General features: G+C 46.6%; 1 protein-coding gene across 1 annotated transcript; it reads right to left on the bottom strand.

Moving 5' to 3' along the window:
* Positions 1 to 212: 212 nt before the first annotated feature.
* Znf706 (zinc finger protein 706) lies at positions 213 to 8,905 on the bottom strand. The gene is made up of 4 exons (XM_036208854.1): positions 8,653 to 8,905; positions 4,806 to 4,942; positions 1,199 to 1,303; positions 213 to 515 (listed from the first exon to the last, which is right to left on the bottom strand). The coding sequence occupies exons 2-3, from the start codon at positions 4,938 to 4,940 to the stop codon at positions 1,208 to 1,210; spliced, it is 231 nt and encodes a 76-aa protein (XP_036064747.1). The 5' UTR covers positions 4,941 to 4,942; positions 8,653 to 8,905; the 3' UTR covers positions 213 to 515; positions 1,199 to 1,207.
* Between the last annotated feature and the right edge of the window lie 3,502 nt (positions 8,906 to 12,407).

Below are 12,407 nucleotides of genomic sequence, written 5' to 3' on the forward strand. Positions count from 1 at the left end.
AGCAGCAGATCAGCCATTCTTTAACCTGTATCAGCTGCCAATCAAATCACGTGCACAATTTCATGAATGAGTCTGCTCTAGTTTAACAAACCTGCCACTGAGCTGAGAAAGGGAGAGGATTGCTCTTGCAACACTAGCTGATCAACTCATTTCTATAATAAGGCAAATAATAAGAAGTTAGAACAGAATTTCTAGAACCATTTCTCTTGTGATGTTGTAAAATCAAAGCACTACTTTATTAAATGAGTTATTTTACACAATATGAACATCAATATAATTACAATTGTAAAAAAATTTTATAACAAGAATGGACTGATTTTTCAGATTTCCAAATCCGAGTCAACTGTACATTTACACAGAATTGTCTTTGCATGAAGCCCAGAGGGAACAGCATAACCAAGAGTGTTTCTGTAGCCCCTTTATTTTGCTGATCAACAGTTTGTTTAAAAAAGCAGCTGCAGGTTTGTTACCTAAGGTCTGAGACAGTAGAAGAGTCAACGGTGTCATGAATTCACCTGCGAGAAAAAGGCAAAGCCTCAGTAAATATAATAACTGGCAAGCATTTCAAGTATCTAAAAGGAAAGACTATCAAGTGTCAGAGTGGTGGATTTGTCAACTGGATAGTAAAGACAGAAATAACTCTCAACTACGTGCATATGAACCACTACCCTGGAGGGCAAGAAACCCAACCACACATGAAGTGTAAACTGGTCACTTTAAAGGACTTTCCACAGAGTTTTTTACTCTGTATTTTAACACAGAGAAGCTCTGCTTAGCACTATAAATAAGTAAAAGAAACGTAAAGACGTACTCAGTAAATTGCTCTGAACTTGGGAGAAGACCCCTGTTCCTTTGAAATGACTCTTTTCTTACAGCTGACAAGCCTTTCATTCCTGGCTCAAGGTTGGCCAGAATCACTCACCTCTGTTCTGGCTATAGCTGTAAACCCTAGTGTTTCAAAGGCATGAACAAGGAAGGTTCCAGGGAAGAGGGCTGTCACCAATCGTGAGGTGCTCTACTAGAATATGTTACCATTCGTGCTAAATTCTATTATCAAGCTCTGGTACAAAGGTTAAACACTAAGAATAAAGGTGCATGTCTCTGCTCGAGGCAGATCCACTCCATACCTGAGGAGATGTGCTTTGGCTCCTAGAATTCTAACCAGAACGGACAAACCAGTAGAAAGAGCAGTCGCTACCTGTAAACTTTACGCCTGGACATCAGCCAGTTCTGGAGGAAGTGGAGTCTTAGGGTGCTTGCTCTCAAAGTGCTGCTTGAAGGTCTTGGGGTCTGGCATCTGTGTCTAATTGGAAAGTGGACAAAAGAGAAGAACCAGACTTTATGTAGGAAAGAAAGAAATACATGTAACCTGTTCAAACTCTGAACTTGCTGTGCTAGACAATTACTGCCAAATGCTTGTAAATTCCTACTTGTGACCAGCATATGAGAAAGTGTCTACAACTTTCTAGAAGAAACTCCTAACACTTTCCATATGAAGAGGACAGAACGTAACGGAGGATTTTGTCATCTGCAGCAAACAGAAGGCATCTACTCACTGAGCACGTAATCTGAATCCCCACAGAACCTGGGCAGTAATCTTCAGCATCCACTATCTCGCTCCTTTCCCAAGCAGAGACTAACAGACTGCCTGAGACCTGTTTCAGCCCAGCTCTGGTTCTCCTGGTCTCGTGTAACAGAGCGAAGTAAGGACTTCCCTTGGCAAGTACTTCATTTATCTATCATCCAACACGCTCTACTACATAAATATAGTTTTTAAGATTTTAAAGTGTATTTTTTAGGGGCTGGAGAGACGGTTCAGCATGTACAGTGCCTGCTACATAGGAGGATCTGGATTTGGTACCTATCTAATGGCCAGGCATGGCACACATGTTATAACCTAGCCAAATGGTGAGCTGTGGGTTCAGGGAGCCCCCTATTTAAAATGGTCAAGCGGGGAGCGGCAGTACACGGATGCTCCCACATGTGTCTGCACACATGTGCACCTGCACATTACACCAGTTCATGCACACACACATCCGACAAAATACACCTTTATAGGTCAAGTTATGTCTTTCTTACTAACGAATGAAACTTAATTTCTCCTTGCCTCCGTCAAAAACAAATCAGAAGCCATTCAATTTCATCACAGTTCCCAAGGTTCAACATGAGCATGACACTGTCAGATTCCCCCTCTCAACGAGAAGCTTCATGTAGTTAGGAACTTCTATTTGTAAAGACTTCAACAGGTGATTAACTTCAGTCTAACAATCATGTCTTATCAAGATCCCTTCCCATCTACACCACCAATCCTAGTCAAGTACAGGGCTTAAAAACACTGTGTCTGAACACCAGACCCCCGACTATGTTATTTTTCCCTCTGACACTTCATTAACCTCGAGGGCAGTGAACTTACACAGACAGACAGCTAGACTTTACAGCTAGACTGCCAAGACTCAGGTCCTCGCTCTTACTCTGGATACCCGCACCAATTACGCAATTTGTGTGTGGATTAAATATGAGCGGCAAGCACTCCACAATTCTTTAAACACGTTAATTCTCCTCAGAGCCCTCAGTGTGACTAGTCCACATGCAGTGTATGCACCCAAACTGTGGGCCTGCTGGAGCTGGAGGGAAAAGACAACTGTATCACCAGCATTGCACTCACTAGCACCACGTGAAGTTTAGCCTTATCCACATAAGAAGGCAGTTGGGACTTTTTTACAGCATCCAAAGTTCTAAGCTCTATAAGCTATAACAAAGTTATATTATAAGCTCTATGAATGTACCTTTATCTACACAAGGGCAGAACTTTGTTTTATCCTGGCTAGCACTTAGAGAAACATGCACGGCCACAGAAACCACACAAAAATGCTTCTTGAATGTGTGACTGCAGAGGGAGTCCTGAGATCTCTGCAGTCTCTCAAATCTACTAGTTCAAATAACCATTTGTTTTGGTGTGTGTGTGGGGGGGGATACTTAACCTACACATATTTACAGGGTTAAGAACTGCCTACAGAGCCAGGCGGTGGTGGCGCACGCCTGTAATCCCAGCACTCGGGAGGCAGAGGCAGGTGGATCTCTGTGAGTTCGAGGCCAGCCTGGGCTACAGAGCTAGTCCAGGACAGGCTCCAAAGCTACACAGAGACCCTGTCTTGAAAAACCAAAAAAGAAAAGAACTGCCTACAGGAGAGCACTGTCTGGGGTGCTCACCCTACAGACAGTGCAGGTGTGTATGAAGGAGGAGAGTGTTGTCTGGGGTGCTCACCCTACAGACTGTGCAGGTGTGCATTAAGGAGGAGAGTGTTGTCTGGGGTGCTCACCCTACAGACAGTGCAGGTGTGTATTAAGGAGGAGAGTGTTGTCTGGGGTGCTCACCCTACAGACTGTGCAGGTGTACATTAAGGAGGAGAGTGTTGTGTGGGGTGCTCACCCTACAGACAGTGCAGGTGTGTATTAAGGAGGAGAGTGTTGTGTGGGGTGCTCACCCTACAGACTGTGCAGGTGTGCATTAAGGAGGAGAGTGTTGTCTGGGGTGCTCACCCTACAGACAGTGCAGGTGTGCATTAAGGAGGAGAGTGTTGTCTGGGGTGCTCACCCTACAGACTGTGCAGGTGTGTATTAAGGAGGAGAGTGTTGTCTGGGGTGCTCACCCTACAGATTGTGCAGGTGTGCATTAAGGAGGAGAGTGTTGTCTGGGGTGCTCACCCTACAGACTGTGCAGGTGTGTATTAAGGAGGAGAGTGTTGTCTGGGGTGCTCACCCTACAGACAGTGCAGGTGTGCATTAAGGAGGAGAGTGTTGTCTGGGGTGCTCACCCTACAGACAGTGCAGGTGTGCATTAAGGAGGAGAGTGTTGTCTGGGGTGCTCACCCTACAGACTGTGCAGGTGTACATTAAGGAGGAGAGTGTTGTCTGGGGTGCTCACCCTACAGACAGTGCAGGTGTGCATTAAGGAGGAGAGTGTTGTCTGGGGTGCTCACCCTACAGACTGTGCAGGTGTGTATTAAGGAGGAGAGTGTTGTGTGGGGTGCTCACCCTACAGACAGTGCAGGTGTGCATTAAGGAGGAGAGTGTTGTCTGGGGTGCTCACCCTACAGACAGTGCAGGTGTGCATTAAGGAGGAGAGTGTTGTGTGGGGTGCTCACCCTACAGACAGTGCAGGTGTGCATTAAGGAGGAGAGTGTTGTCTGGGGTGCTCACCCTACAGACAGTGCAGGTGTGCATTAAGGAGGAGAGTGTTGTGTGGGGTGCTCACCCTACAGACAGTGCAGGTGTGTATTAAGGAGGAGAGTGCTGTCTGGGGTGCTCACCCTACAGACTGTGCAGGTGTGTATTAAGGAGGAGAGTGCTGTCTGGGGTGCTCACCCTACAGACAGTGCAGGTGTGCATTAAGGAGGAGAGTGCTGTCTGGGGTGCTCACCCTACAGACAGTGCAGGTGTGCATTAAGGAGGAGAGTGTTGTCTGGGGTGCTCACCCTACAGACAGTGCATGTGTGCATTAAGGAGGAGAGTGTTGTCTGGGGTGCTCACCCTACAGACAGTGCAGGTGTGCATTAAGGAGGAGAGTGTTGTGTGGGGTGCTCACCCTACAGACAGTGCAGGTGTGCATTAAGGAGGAGAGTGTTGTGTGGGGTGCTCACCCTACAGACAGTGCAGGTGTGTATTAAGGAGGAGAGTGTTGTCTGGGGTGCTCACCCTACAGACAGTGCAGGTGTGCATTAAGGAGGAGAGTGTTGTCTGGGGTGCTCACCCTACAGACTGTGCAGGTGTGTATTAAGGAGGAGAGTGTTGTCTGGGGTGCTCACCCTACAGACTGTGCAGGTGTATATCAAGGCAGCTTTGGCAGCAGCCTTTTGATCATGTCCTTGTTTCTTCTTTTGTCCAGCCTGCTTTTTGGCATTCTTCTGCTGAGACTGAATCTTCTGCTGTCCACGAGCCATATCTAAAAACAAAAGACTAGGTATCAGACTGGTTTCTTCATTCTAACACAGAGCAATTCAAGCTTTCCTAAGTTTCTAGTGGTTTTCTTTTAGTAATTTAGTAACAGTCTCAGAGTTGACTACTTAAATTTTTTTAAATTATTTATTTCATGTACAATTGTGTTTTTCCTATATGTATGTCTGTGTGAAGGTGTCAGATTCCGTGAACCTGGAGTTACAGGCAGTAATGAGCTGCCATGTGGGTGCTGGGAATTGAACCTGGCTCCTCTACAAGAGCAACCAGTGCTCAACTGCTGAGCCAACTTTCTAGTCCTGACTACTTAAATTTTATAGAGATGTTTATAGCACATGACATGAATGGAATTTCAAACTCACATATAATGCTGCTGGATTACAAATAAGTATAAAGCCATTGTGTTAATCTGGTTGGTAGTTGTGTACACTATGACCTGGCATCCCTCTCGACACACATTCAATAGAATCAAATGTATGTACACCAAGGTGTATACAAAGATGTTCATAATGCTTGCTCTAAAATGAGAGATAGGTCATGCGATGGTGGCACACTCCTTTAATCCCAGCACTCGGGAGGCAGAGGCAGGCGGATCTCTGTGAGTTTGATGCCAGCCTGGTCTCCAAAGCGAATTTCAGGAAAGGCCCAAAGCTACACAGAAAAACCCTGTCTCGAAAAAAACCAATACACACACACACACACACACATAAAATAAAATAAAACGAGAGATAGTTCAAAAATCAATCAGTTGTAAAAATAGATAGCACACAGAGGAATGCCAGGCACCATTCAGAAATAATCATTTCTAGCCAGGCGTGGTGGCACATGTCTTTAAGCCCAGCACTCAGGGCAGAAGCAGGCAGGCAGATCCCTTGTGAGTCTGGGGTTAGCCTGGTCTACATAGAGTTCCAGGCCAGCCAGGGCTACAAAATGAGGCCCTGCCTCAAAAAATAAACAGAAACTATTTCTACAAGTTTGTATCTCAATGTCAAGGAAAGAAGGCAGATACAAAGAAACCATGTACAAAGTTCAAAACAGGCAAAGTCAGAGTTAAAGAGGTCACTTTGCTATTTATGGAGTAATGACTGGAAGATGACAGGAGAGGCATTCATAGGGTGCTTAAACCAGGTAATGATCATAAGGTATGTGTATTTGTTTTTTAAAATTCAATGAACAGAGCTGGGAATGAAGCACAAAGCCCCCATCTCAGCAATTGGGAAGCAGAGGGAGGAAGGCCTCATGCTCTGGCCAACCTGACCTACAAAGCAAGACCATATGCCATCCCCCCCCAAAGACTCCTAAGTTTATTGAGCTGTATGCATTCCTAAATTTTTTTTTCACTTTACCGATATAATGCTCCAAAGTTTAGTCTTCCTTTCTTATTATCTGATTATAAAGGAAATGGTAAAGGTGCTCTCCGTCCTAGCATCTACCACTGTGACTTACAAATGTACAACTTTTGAAAATAAGTGCTGCCAGCTAATCCTCTAAGAGATCATGTGCACACTGCAAGTGTTCCTTTCGGTACTTAGACCTATTAAACTATCCTGAGTTTTCTCTAAGAGTTCTTCTTTCCTGCATGGAAACAAAAATAATTACACTTCTTTGTGTACATGTAGAAACACAGGGGCTGGACATGGATCATTTGTGGAGTCAGTGGACAACTTCTGGAATCCATTCTATCCACTGTGTGGGTTCTGGAGATCCAATTCAGACCCTCAGGCTTGAGAGCAAGCACCTTCATCTGCTCAGCCTCTTTGCTGGCCCAGCCACATAAATTATAGAGATAAATGAGTCCCCTGGTAGAAGGGTACCTTTTACAAAGCTGAAAATTTCTTTCTACTCTTTGCTGCGTTAAAACAACTGTCACTTAAAAGAGTCCTGTTAAAGGCAGACTTCTGGTTAGACGGCACAAATTAAACCTGTTCACACAGGATCTACAAAACTAGTGCTTCGGAAGCATATTACAATTAGATCCTATGTCATTCTGAAGAGCACTGTAATTACATTTTAAACTTTGAAATCACTAAAAGACATGAACATCCAAGGAACCTTACTAGAAGAGGGCTGGACTTTTCTGACTGGAACCCTCATTAGCTACCGGATATAAGGTCAAACGTGTTACAGTCAAGCGCTCTCCTCCCACCTCCCTACCCCAATGGAAACTGAACAAATATACACTTACTGGACACATTCCCACTGGTATTACACAATGAACTGAAAGTCTGATCAAGTGGGCAGGAGAATTAATGCTTTCCTATAAAGCCTGTTCAGTCTTTCACCAACTACAAGAATGTTTAATACGCTAGCTTAACATAAGAACTCCATTCCCATCCATGGCAAATATCAGCTCTGTGTCTTAAAGATTATGCTTCATTTTTGTGTTTTAAACCAATTCCTTATCAATTCTAAGTCCAATGGCATAGTTGGGGAGGGGGGTTGTTTTGGGTTTTTTTTTGAGACAGGGTTTCACTTTGTAGCTCCAGTAGTCCTGCAACTCAGTACGTAGACCAGGCTGGCCTCGAACTCCATCTATCTGCCTCTACCTCCTGAGTGCTAGGACTAAAGGAATGTGACATTAGGCCCAATGGCATATTTAAAAGTACACGGCGATGGTGGGTCTTAAATCTATGTACACCAACACTGTCTTAGTATCACACCCTTGCTAAAACATTCTGGTTGTCTCACACTTCTTAACTTTTCCAGACAATATGGTTACATATGTGAAGACATTACTTTGGTGGATAGTCCTTAAGGATTTTATGTTTGCTCTTTTAAATTACAAAACAGCACATCATTAATTCCAGAACTTTCCATGCAATCTAGAAGTTAAAAGTTATTTTGATAACCTTTTCATGTACTGTACTCTAAAAACAATGTCATCAGATGAGTAAAAACTATTTTTAACTTTTGAATTTGGGGCTTCTCCTAAAACAAGACAGAACACCTAAGATTTAACCCATTTTCATTACCACCTAACAACGGTAACAAAAAGGCACGGGCTTTAGTAAAAGGTGGCGACCGTTCCTTCTTTCTGAAGACACAACGTAACACTAGGCTCTAACAGGCTAGCTGCGTGCCGCAGGCCCCTAACTTCTGACAGCAAACTGGCACGGATTTCCTTTCTGAAAGCAGAAGTAAGTGCGAACGCACCAACCACCTGCTTTCGGACAGCTCAACTTACGATCTGATCTTAACCAGGCCATCGAGTTTTCGACAAAATCTTATGTATAAACTGCCCCCTGATTAAGTGCGACAAATTGAAAGGCAATAAATCGTTTGCAAACAGTTACCCGCTGATTTTTAATGAAACTTTAGTTTTCCCTGGAGACTGCAAATGAGCTAAGAACCAGGAAGAATTCTTGGAAAACCAAGGCGCTTGAGAAGGAGGCAACAAGTAAAGCCCGGCATGAGGGGCCTCTTAAAGCGAAACAACTTACTCTGAGGCTGGGTAGCCAGGAAATGGGCTCGTACTCTGCAACCAGCCAGAGGAAGAGGCCCAGGTCGGCTCCACAGCCCGACGCCGGCTTTGAACACCCGATCGTGGGCAGACTCCACCCCGCAGCTGCAGCCCGGCCCGCCCGAGGCCTCGGCGGCCCGCAGCCCCGCGCCTACTCCGCAGAGAGTCCGCCGCCCGCCCGGGCCTCCCGCCGCCGCGTGCCTCCCACCCCGGCTCCCGCGTCCTGCGGCGCCGCTCACCCGGGCCGGGCCGGTCTGGCGTCCGAGAGACCGCGCAGCACGAGAGGAGCTGGGCAGGACGAGCAGGGAAGGAAGGGACGCGCCCCGCACCACTTGGGGCCTCCGCCACCCGCCGAGGAGGGACCGAGCACAACCGGGAGCACAACAGCCCGCGATCGCACACCCGCCGCAGCGCGCGCCCGCCGCGCCTGAGCCCGAGGCAGGCCCGTCGCTCGTGCCCGCGCACGCCGCGCTGCACTCCCAGTGGCCTCAGCGCCTCCTGCCCGCCCGCGCGGCCCCGCCCCTCGTCTTCCTGCGGCGGCTTCGCCCCGCCCCTCCCGTATGCCCGCGCCCTTCCGGTCGTGCAGGCCAATGGCCGCTCTCCCCTGTTACATAAGCGCGGAGGGGCGGGGCCGAGGACGGGAACTGCAAGGCCGTCGCCCGACTCCCGCCTCCGCGCTTGGTCCTTTCGCCGTCGTGCGTGACCTCGGGCCCGCGGGCCGCGGTCGGCCGGGTGGCTCGCTAGCCCCTCGCCCGGTCGCCTGCTCACCGGGCCTCGCGCCGCCGCCGCTGCCTTCGTGCTTCCCTGGCCGGCCGGGCGCCCGCTGAGGCGCTAGCGGGGCCGGCGTGGGAGACGCCAGGGGCCCCGCGTGGCCGCCGCTCGGCCGTGACCCCTTGTCAGGCTTGCGGCCATTGTTCTCTCACCGGTTCCGTGCTCAGGGTATTTTGACCTACCCGGGACTTAGTTGGAGACCTGAGCCTGATAATCCGGTTAATTACCACCGGGCCCGCTTGGCCTGTGTAGGTTGGCTACTGGATTGCTAATATTTGGGAAAAGGGAGAAGGTCACTTCCCGCCATCACTAGATTTGGACAACGTACTAAATTGCAAATACTTGGTTAAGAGCGATTGCAATTCTAACAATGAGACTGTTTACCGATACTTCGGAATGGCGTTGTGAATGTCTGCATCCGTTATCCTACCTCCAACATACCTGTTTCCAGTTAGATCTCGATAGGTATACTGCGTTTGTGGCCTTTAAAGAAGTCACGGTGTAGTCCAGACTGTCCTAGATAGAACTCTGATCCTCCCGGCTTCAGGAACTACATGACTGTCACCACGCCTGGCCTGAATCTCAAGTTGGCCTGGCTGTGCCCAGGGAATATTAGTTAATATGAGAATAGTGTAATTTACCTGGGCTATGATGGCTTTGTCACAGATTGGTTAGTCAGAAGACAGCTTGCTCCATACTTCATGTGGTGCAATGCCACTGGGCAGTGATTGGAATGTGCTTATCTGCGATTCATTCGACTTTACACTCACATGCCTTTGCTAAAATTTAGTTACATGTTTTAAGTTTTGTTACTATTGCTGATGGTAGGCTGTAAGCTCATGTTTATTACTGTTTGCCAGTGACTAACAATGTGCTGAAAAAAGCATATTGAAAAAAATGTATATTGAACAGAATGTGCCTAAGGAGAATGGGGTTTGAAAGTGGCATGTCATGAAGCTATAACATCAATAGCTTAATAGTTATTTAATAGTTAATAGCTGTCACATTTATAATTATATTAGTATGTCTTGTGGAATAAGACACTTGAAGGATCTAGAGATGGGAAATACAAAGAACTGTTTGTCTAGCAGTGAATGACAATGGACAGTAAAAGGGACCACGGAATCTGTGGGACACAAATGGGGTGGGTCTGGTGACTTCTGTTGTGAAGTAGACTTGGCATGTTGCTCTTTCCCCATGACCTAGGGGAAATACTCATAAAAGCTAATGTTCCCTGAGTTTTTTTTTACTCATATCTCATTTGAGAATTTGATAAAAGCTGTAGATAGAGTACTCCATCTCAGACAGTATTTTGATAGTCCAGGTGTGTCTTGGGAATTGCTAGGTGTTCAGTGACATCCCTGCCTGATGCCATCAGTACCCCATTTTCAGTTGTGGTAACTAAAAATGTTTGAAGAAGCTGGTGTAGTGGCCCATGCCTTTAATCCCAGCCCTGGAGAAACAGGCAGAGGCAGGCCAATCTCTCTGAGCTCCAGGCCAGCCTGGTCCACAAATCGAGTTCCAGGACAACCAGGGCTGTAAATTGGGGAGAAAAAAATGTTTGAAGATGTTTACAGATGTTCCCTGTGGCATCAGAGTTTATGGCAATAAACCTGGAAATGTGCCCTCTGCTGCCTCCTCTTTATCTGCACAATGTCTGCTTGGGGTTTTCTGAGACTGCCACCCAGGCCCTCTGGCCTCCTCTATGTTTTTTATCTTTGAAGGCGCCTCATTCATGCCCTTTTTTAAGCGCCATTGCCTAGAGAATGTGGTATGATGGTAATTGTGTGGTGCTTAGGGCATTTGAAATTCAAAGGAGAAAGGCTGCATGGAGAAGATTGAGCGTGTGTGTGTGTGTGTGTGTGTGTGTGTGTGTGTGTGTGTGTGTGTGTGTGTGCGCGCGCGCAGCGACAGTTGGTGAAAGGCGGTACCTTTGCTGTGCTACCACCTGGTGTCTTGCTTCCGTTACAGGAATGTGACAGCAAACTAGATGTGAACGCCTTAGGATTTCTGCACATTCCTAGTTTTAATTTTAAAAACTACAGTGCTTCTGGTAATATTCTTCTTTTTCTGCTTATAGACAATTTCTTTTAAGATACTATGCAGTAAGAACTTGCTGAGTTTCTATCCAAATCCACAGTGAAATGAAAATGCTTCTCTGGGGATGGAAGAGGTTTATTGATCTGTTTGTATGCACGTTGAGATTCCTGGGGTGAAGGAATTGGTGAGTGACCAGCATAGGAATGCTCCACAGAGAGATTATCTGAAGGACTTTTTCAGTTTGTCTCCGGTGGTTAACTTGATACCTAAATTAATAGTGTAGTAACAGGGTTTATTAGAAAACAAAAGAGACATGGTCCAGGCTGGGCGTGGAAGCTCACACCCATAATCCCAGGACCCCAGAGAATGAGGCAGGAGGATAGCCACACATTTGAGAGGCTCTGGAGTGAGTTCAAGGACAGCCTGAGCTCCACCACCACCAGCGACCCAAAACAAAAGCACAGAGGTTCCTGTCTCTGGGGCGCTTTCCCTGGAGTTGGCAGTCCTGAAAATGACAGCAGTCAGTTGAGAAGTGTTCCTCTGCTGCCCCTCGTTACCTGCACAATGTCTGCTTGAGGTTTTCTGAGACTGGCACCCAGGCCTCTTGTCTCCGCCTGAGCTTTTCATCCTTGAAAGAGTCTCATTCACTTTGTGGCTCTGAATGTCACACTTAGATGACCCTGGCGTTTCCAGCTCTCGTTCCAGCCTCTGTTCTGAGTTTGCACTGATGTCCCTGCTGCCCATTGCTTACCTCTGCCTTGATGTTCCAAAGACAACATTAGTGTCAGACTATATTGACTCTATGAAGCCATTGATTGTAAGTAACATTTGTGTCCGGCAAGATTTTAAAGCTTGCTTCCAATTGAACTATGATGTAATGCTAACATACTCTTGATTGTAAGGTAAATCTTGATTTCAGCAAGATAAAAAGTAGTAGTAACGTAGGCTGTTAAAATCGCATCAAAAAGAATAAAGTACTTAGGCATGACCTCATCAAGAGAGACTCAGAGCCTGCATTTTGAATACCAGGCACCATGGTTGGAAGACATTGATGGAGCTCTGAGTAAATGGAAAGGCACCTGAACTTTGTAAGTCAGGAGGCTCTTCCATGTCAGTAGTCTCTGTTTGATCTACAGATTCAGTATAGTCCCTAATGAAATCCTACTGACATCTTTGCATATGT

Source organism: Onychomys torridus, chromosome 16, assembly GCF_903995425.1.
Source record: "Onychomys torridus chromosome 16, mOncTor1.1, whole genome shotgun sequence".
NCBI classification, from domain to species: Eukaryota; Metazoa; Chordata; class Mammalia; order Rodentia; family Cricetidae; genus Onychomys; species Onychomys torridus.

What these genes read in the sequence shown, in the direction of transcription:
- Znf706 (XM_036208854.1), bottom strand. Translation starts at nt 4,940, where the DNA reads ATGGCTCGTGGACAGCAGAAGATTCAGTCTCAGCAGAAGAATGCCAAA. An exon ending in ACACCTGCACAGTCTGTAGG is followed by an intron (nt 1,304 to 4,805) that starts GTGAGCACCCCA and finishes CTTTCCAATTAG; the next exon opens with ACACAGATGCCAGACCCCAA.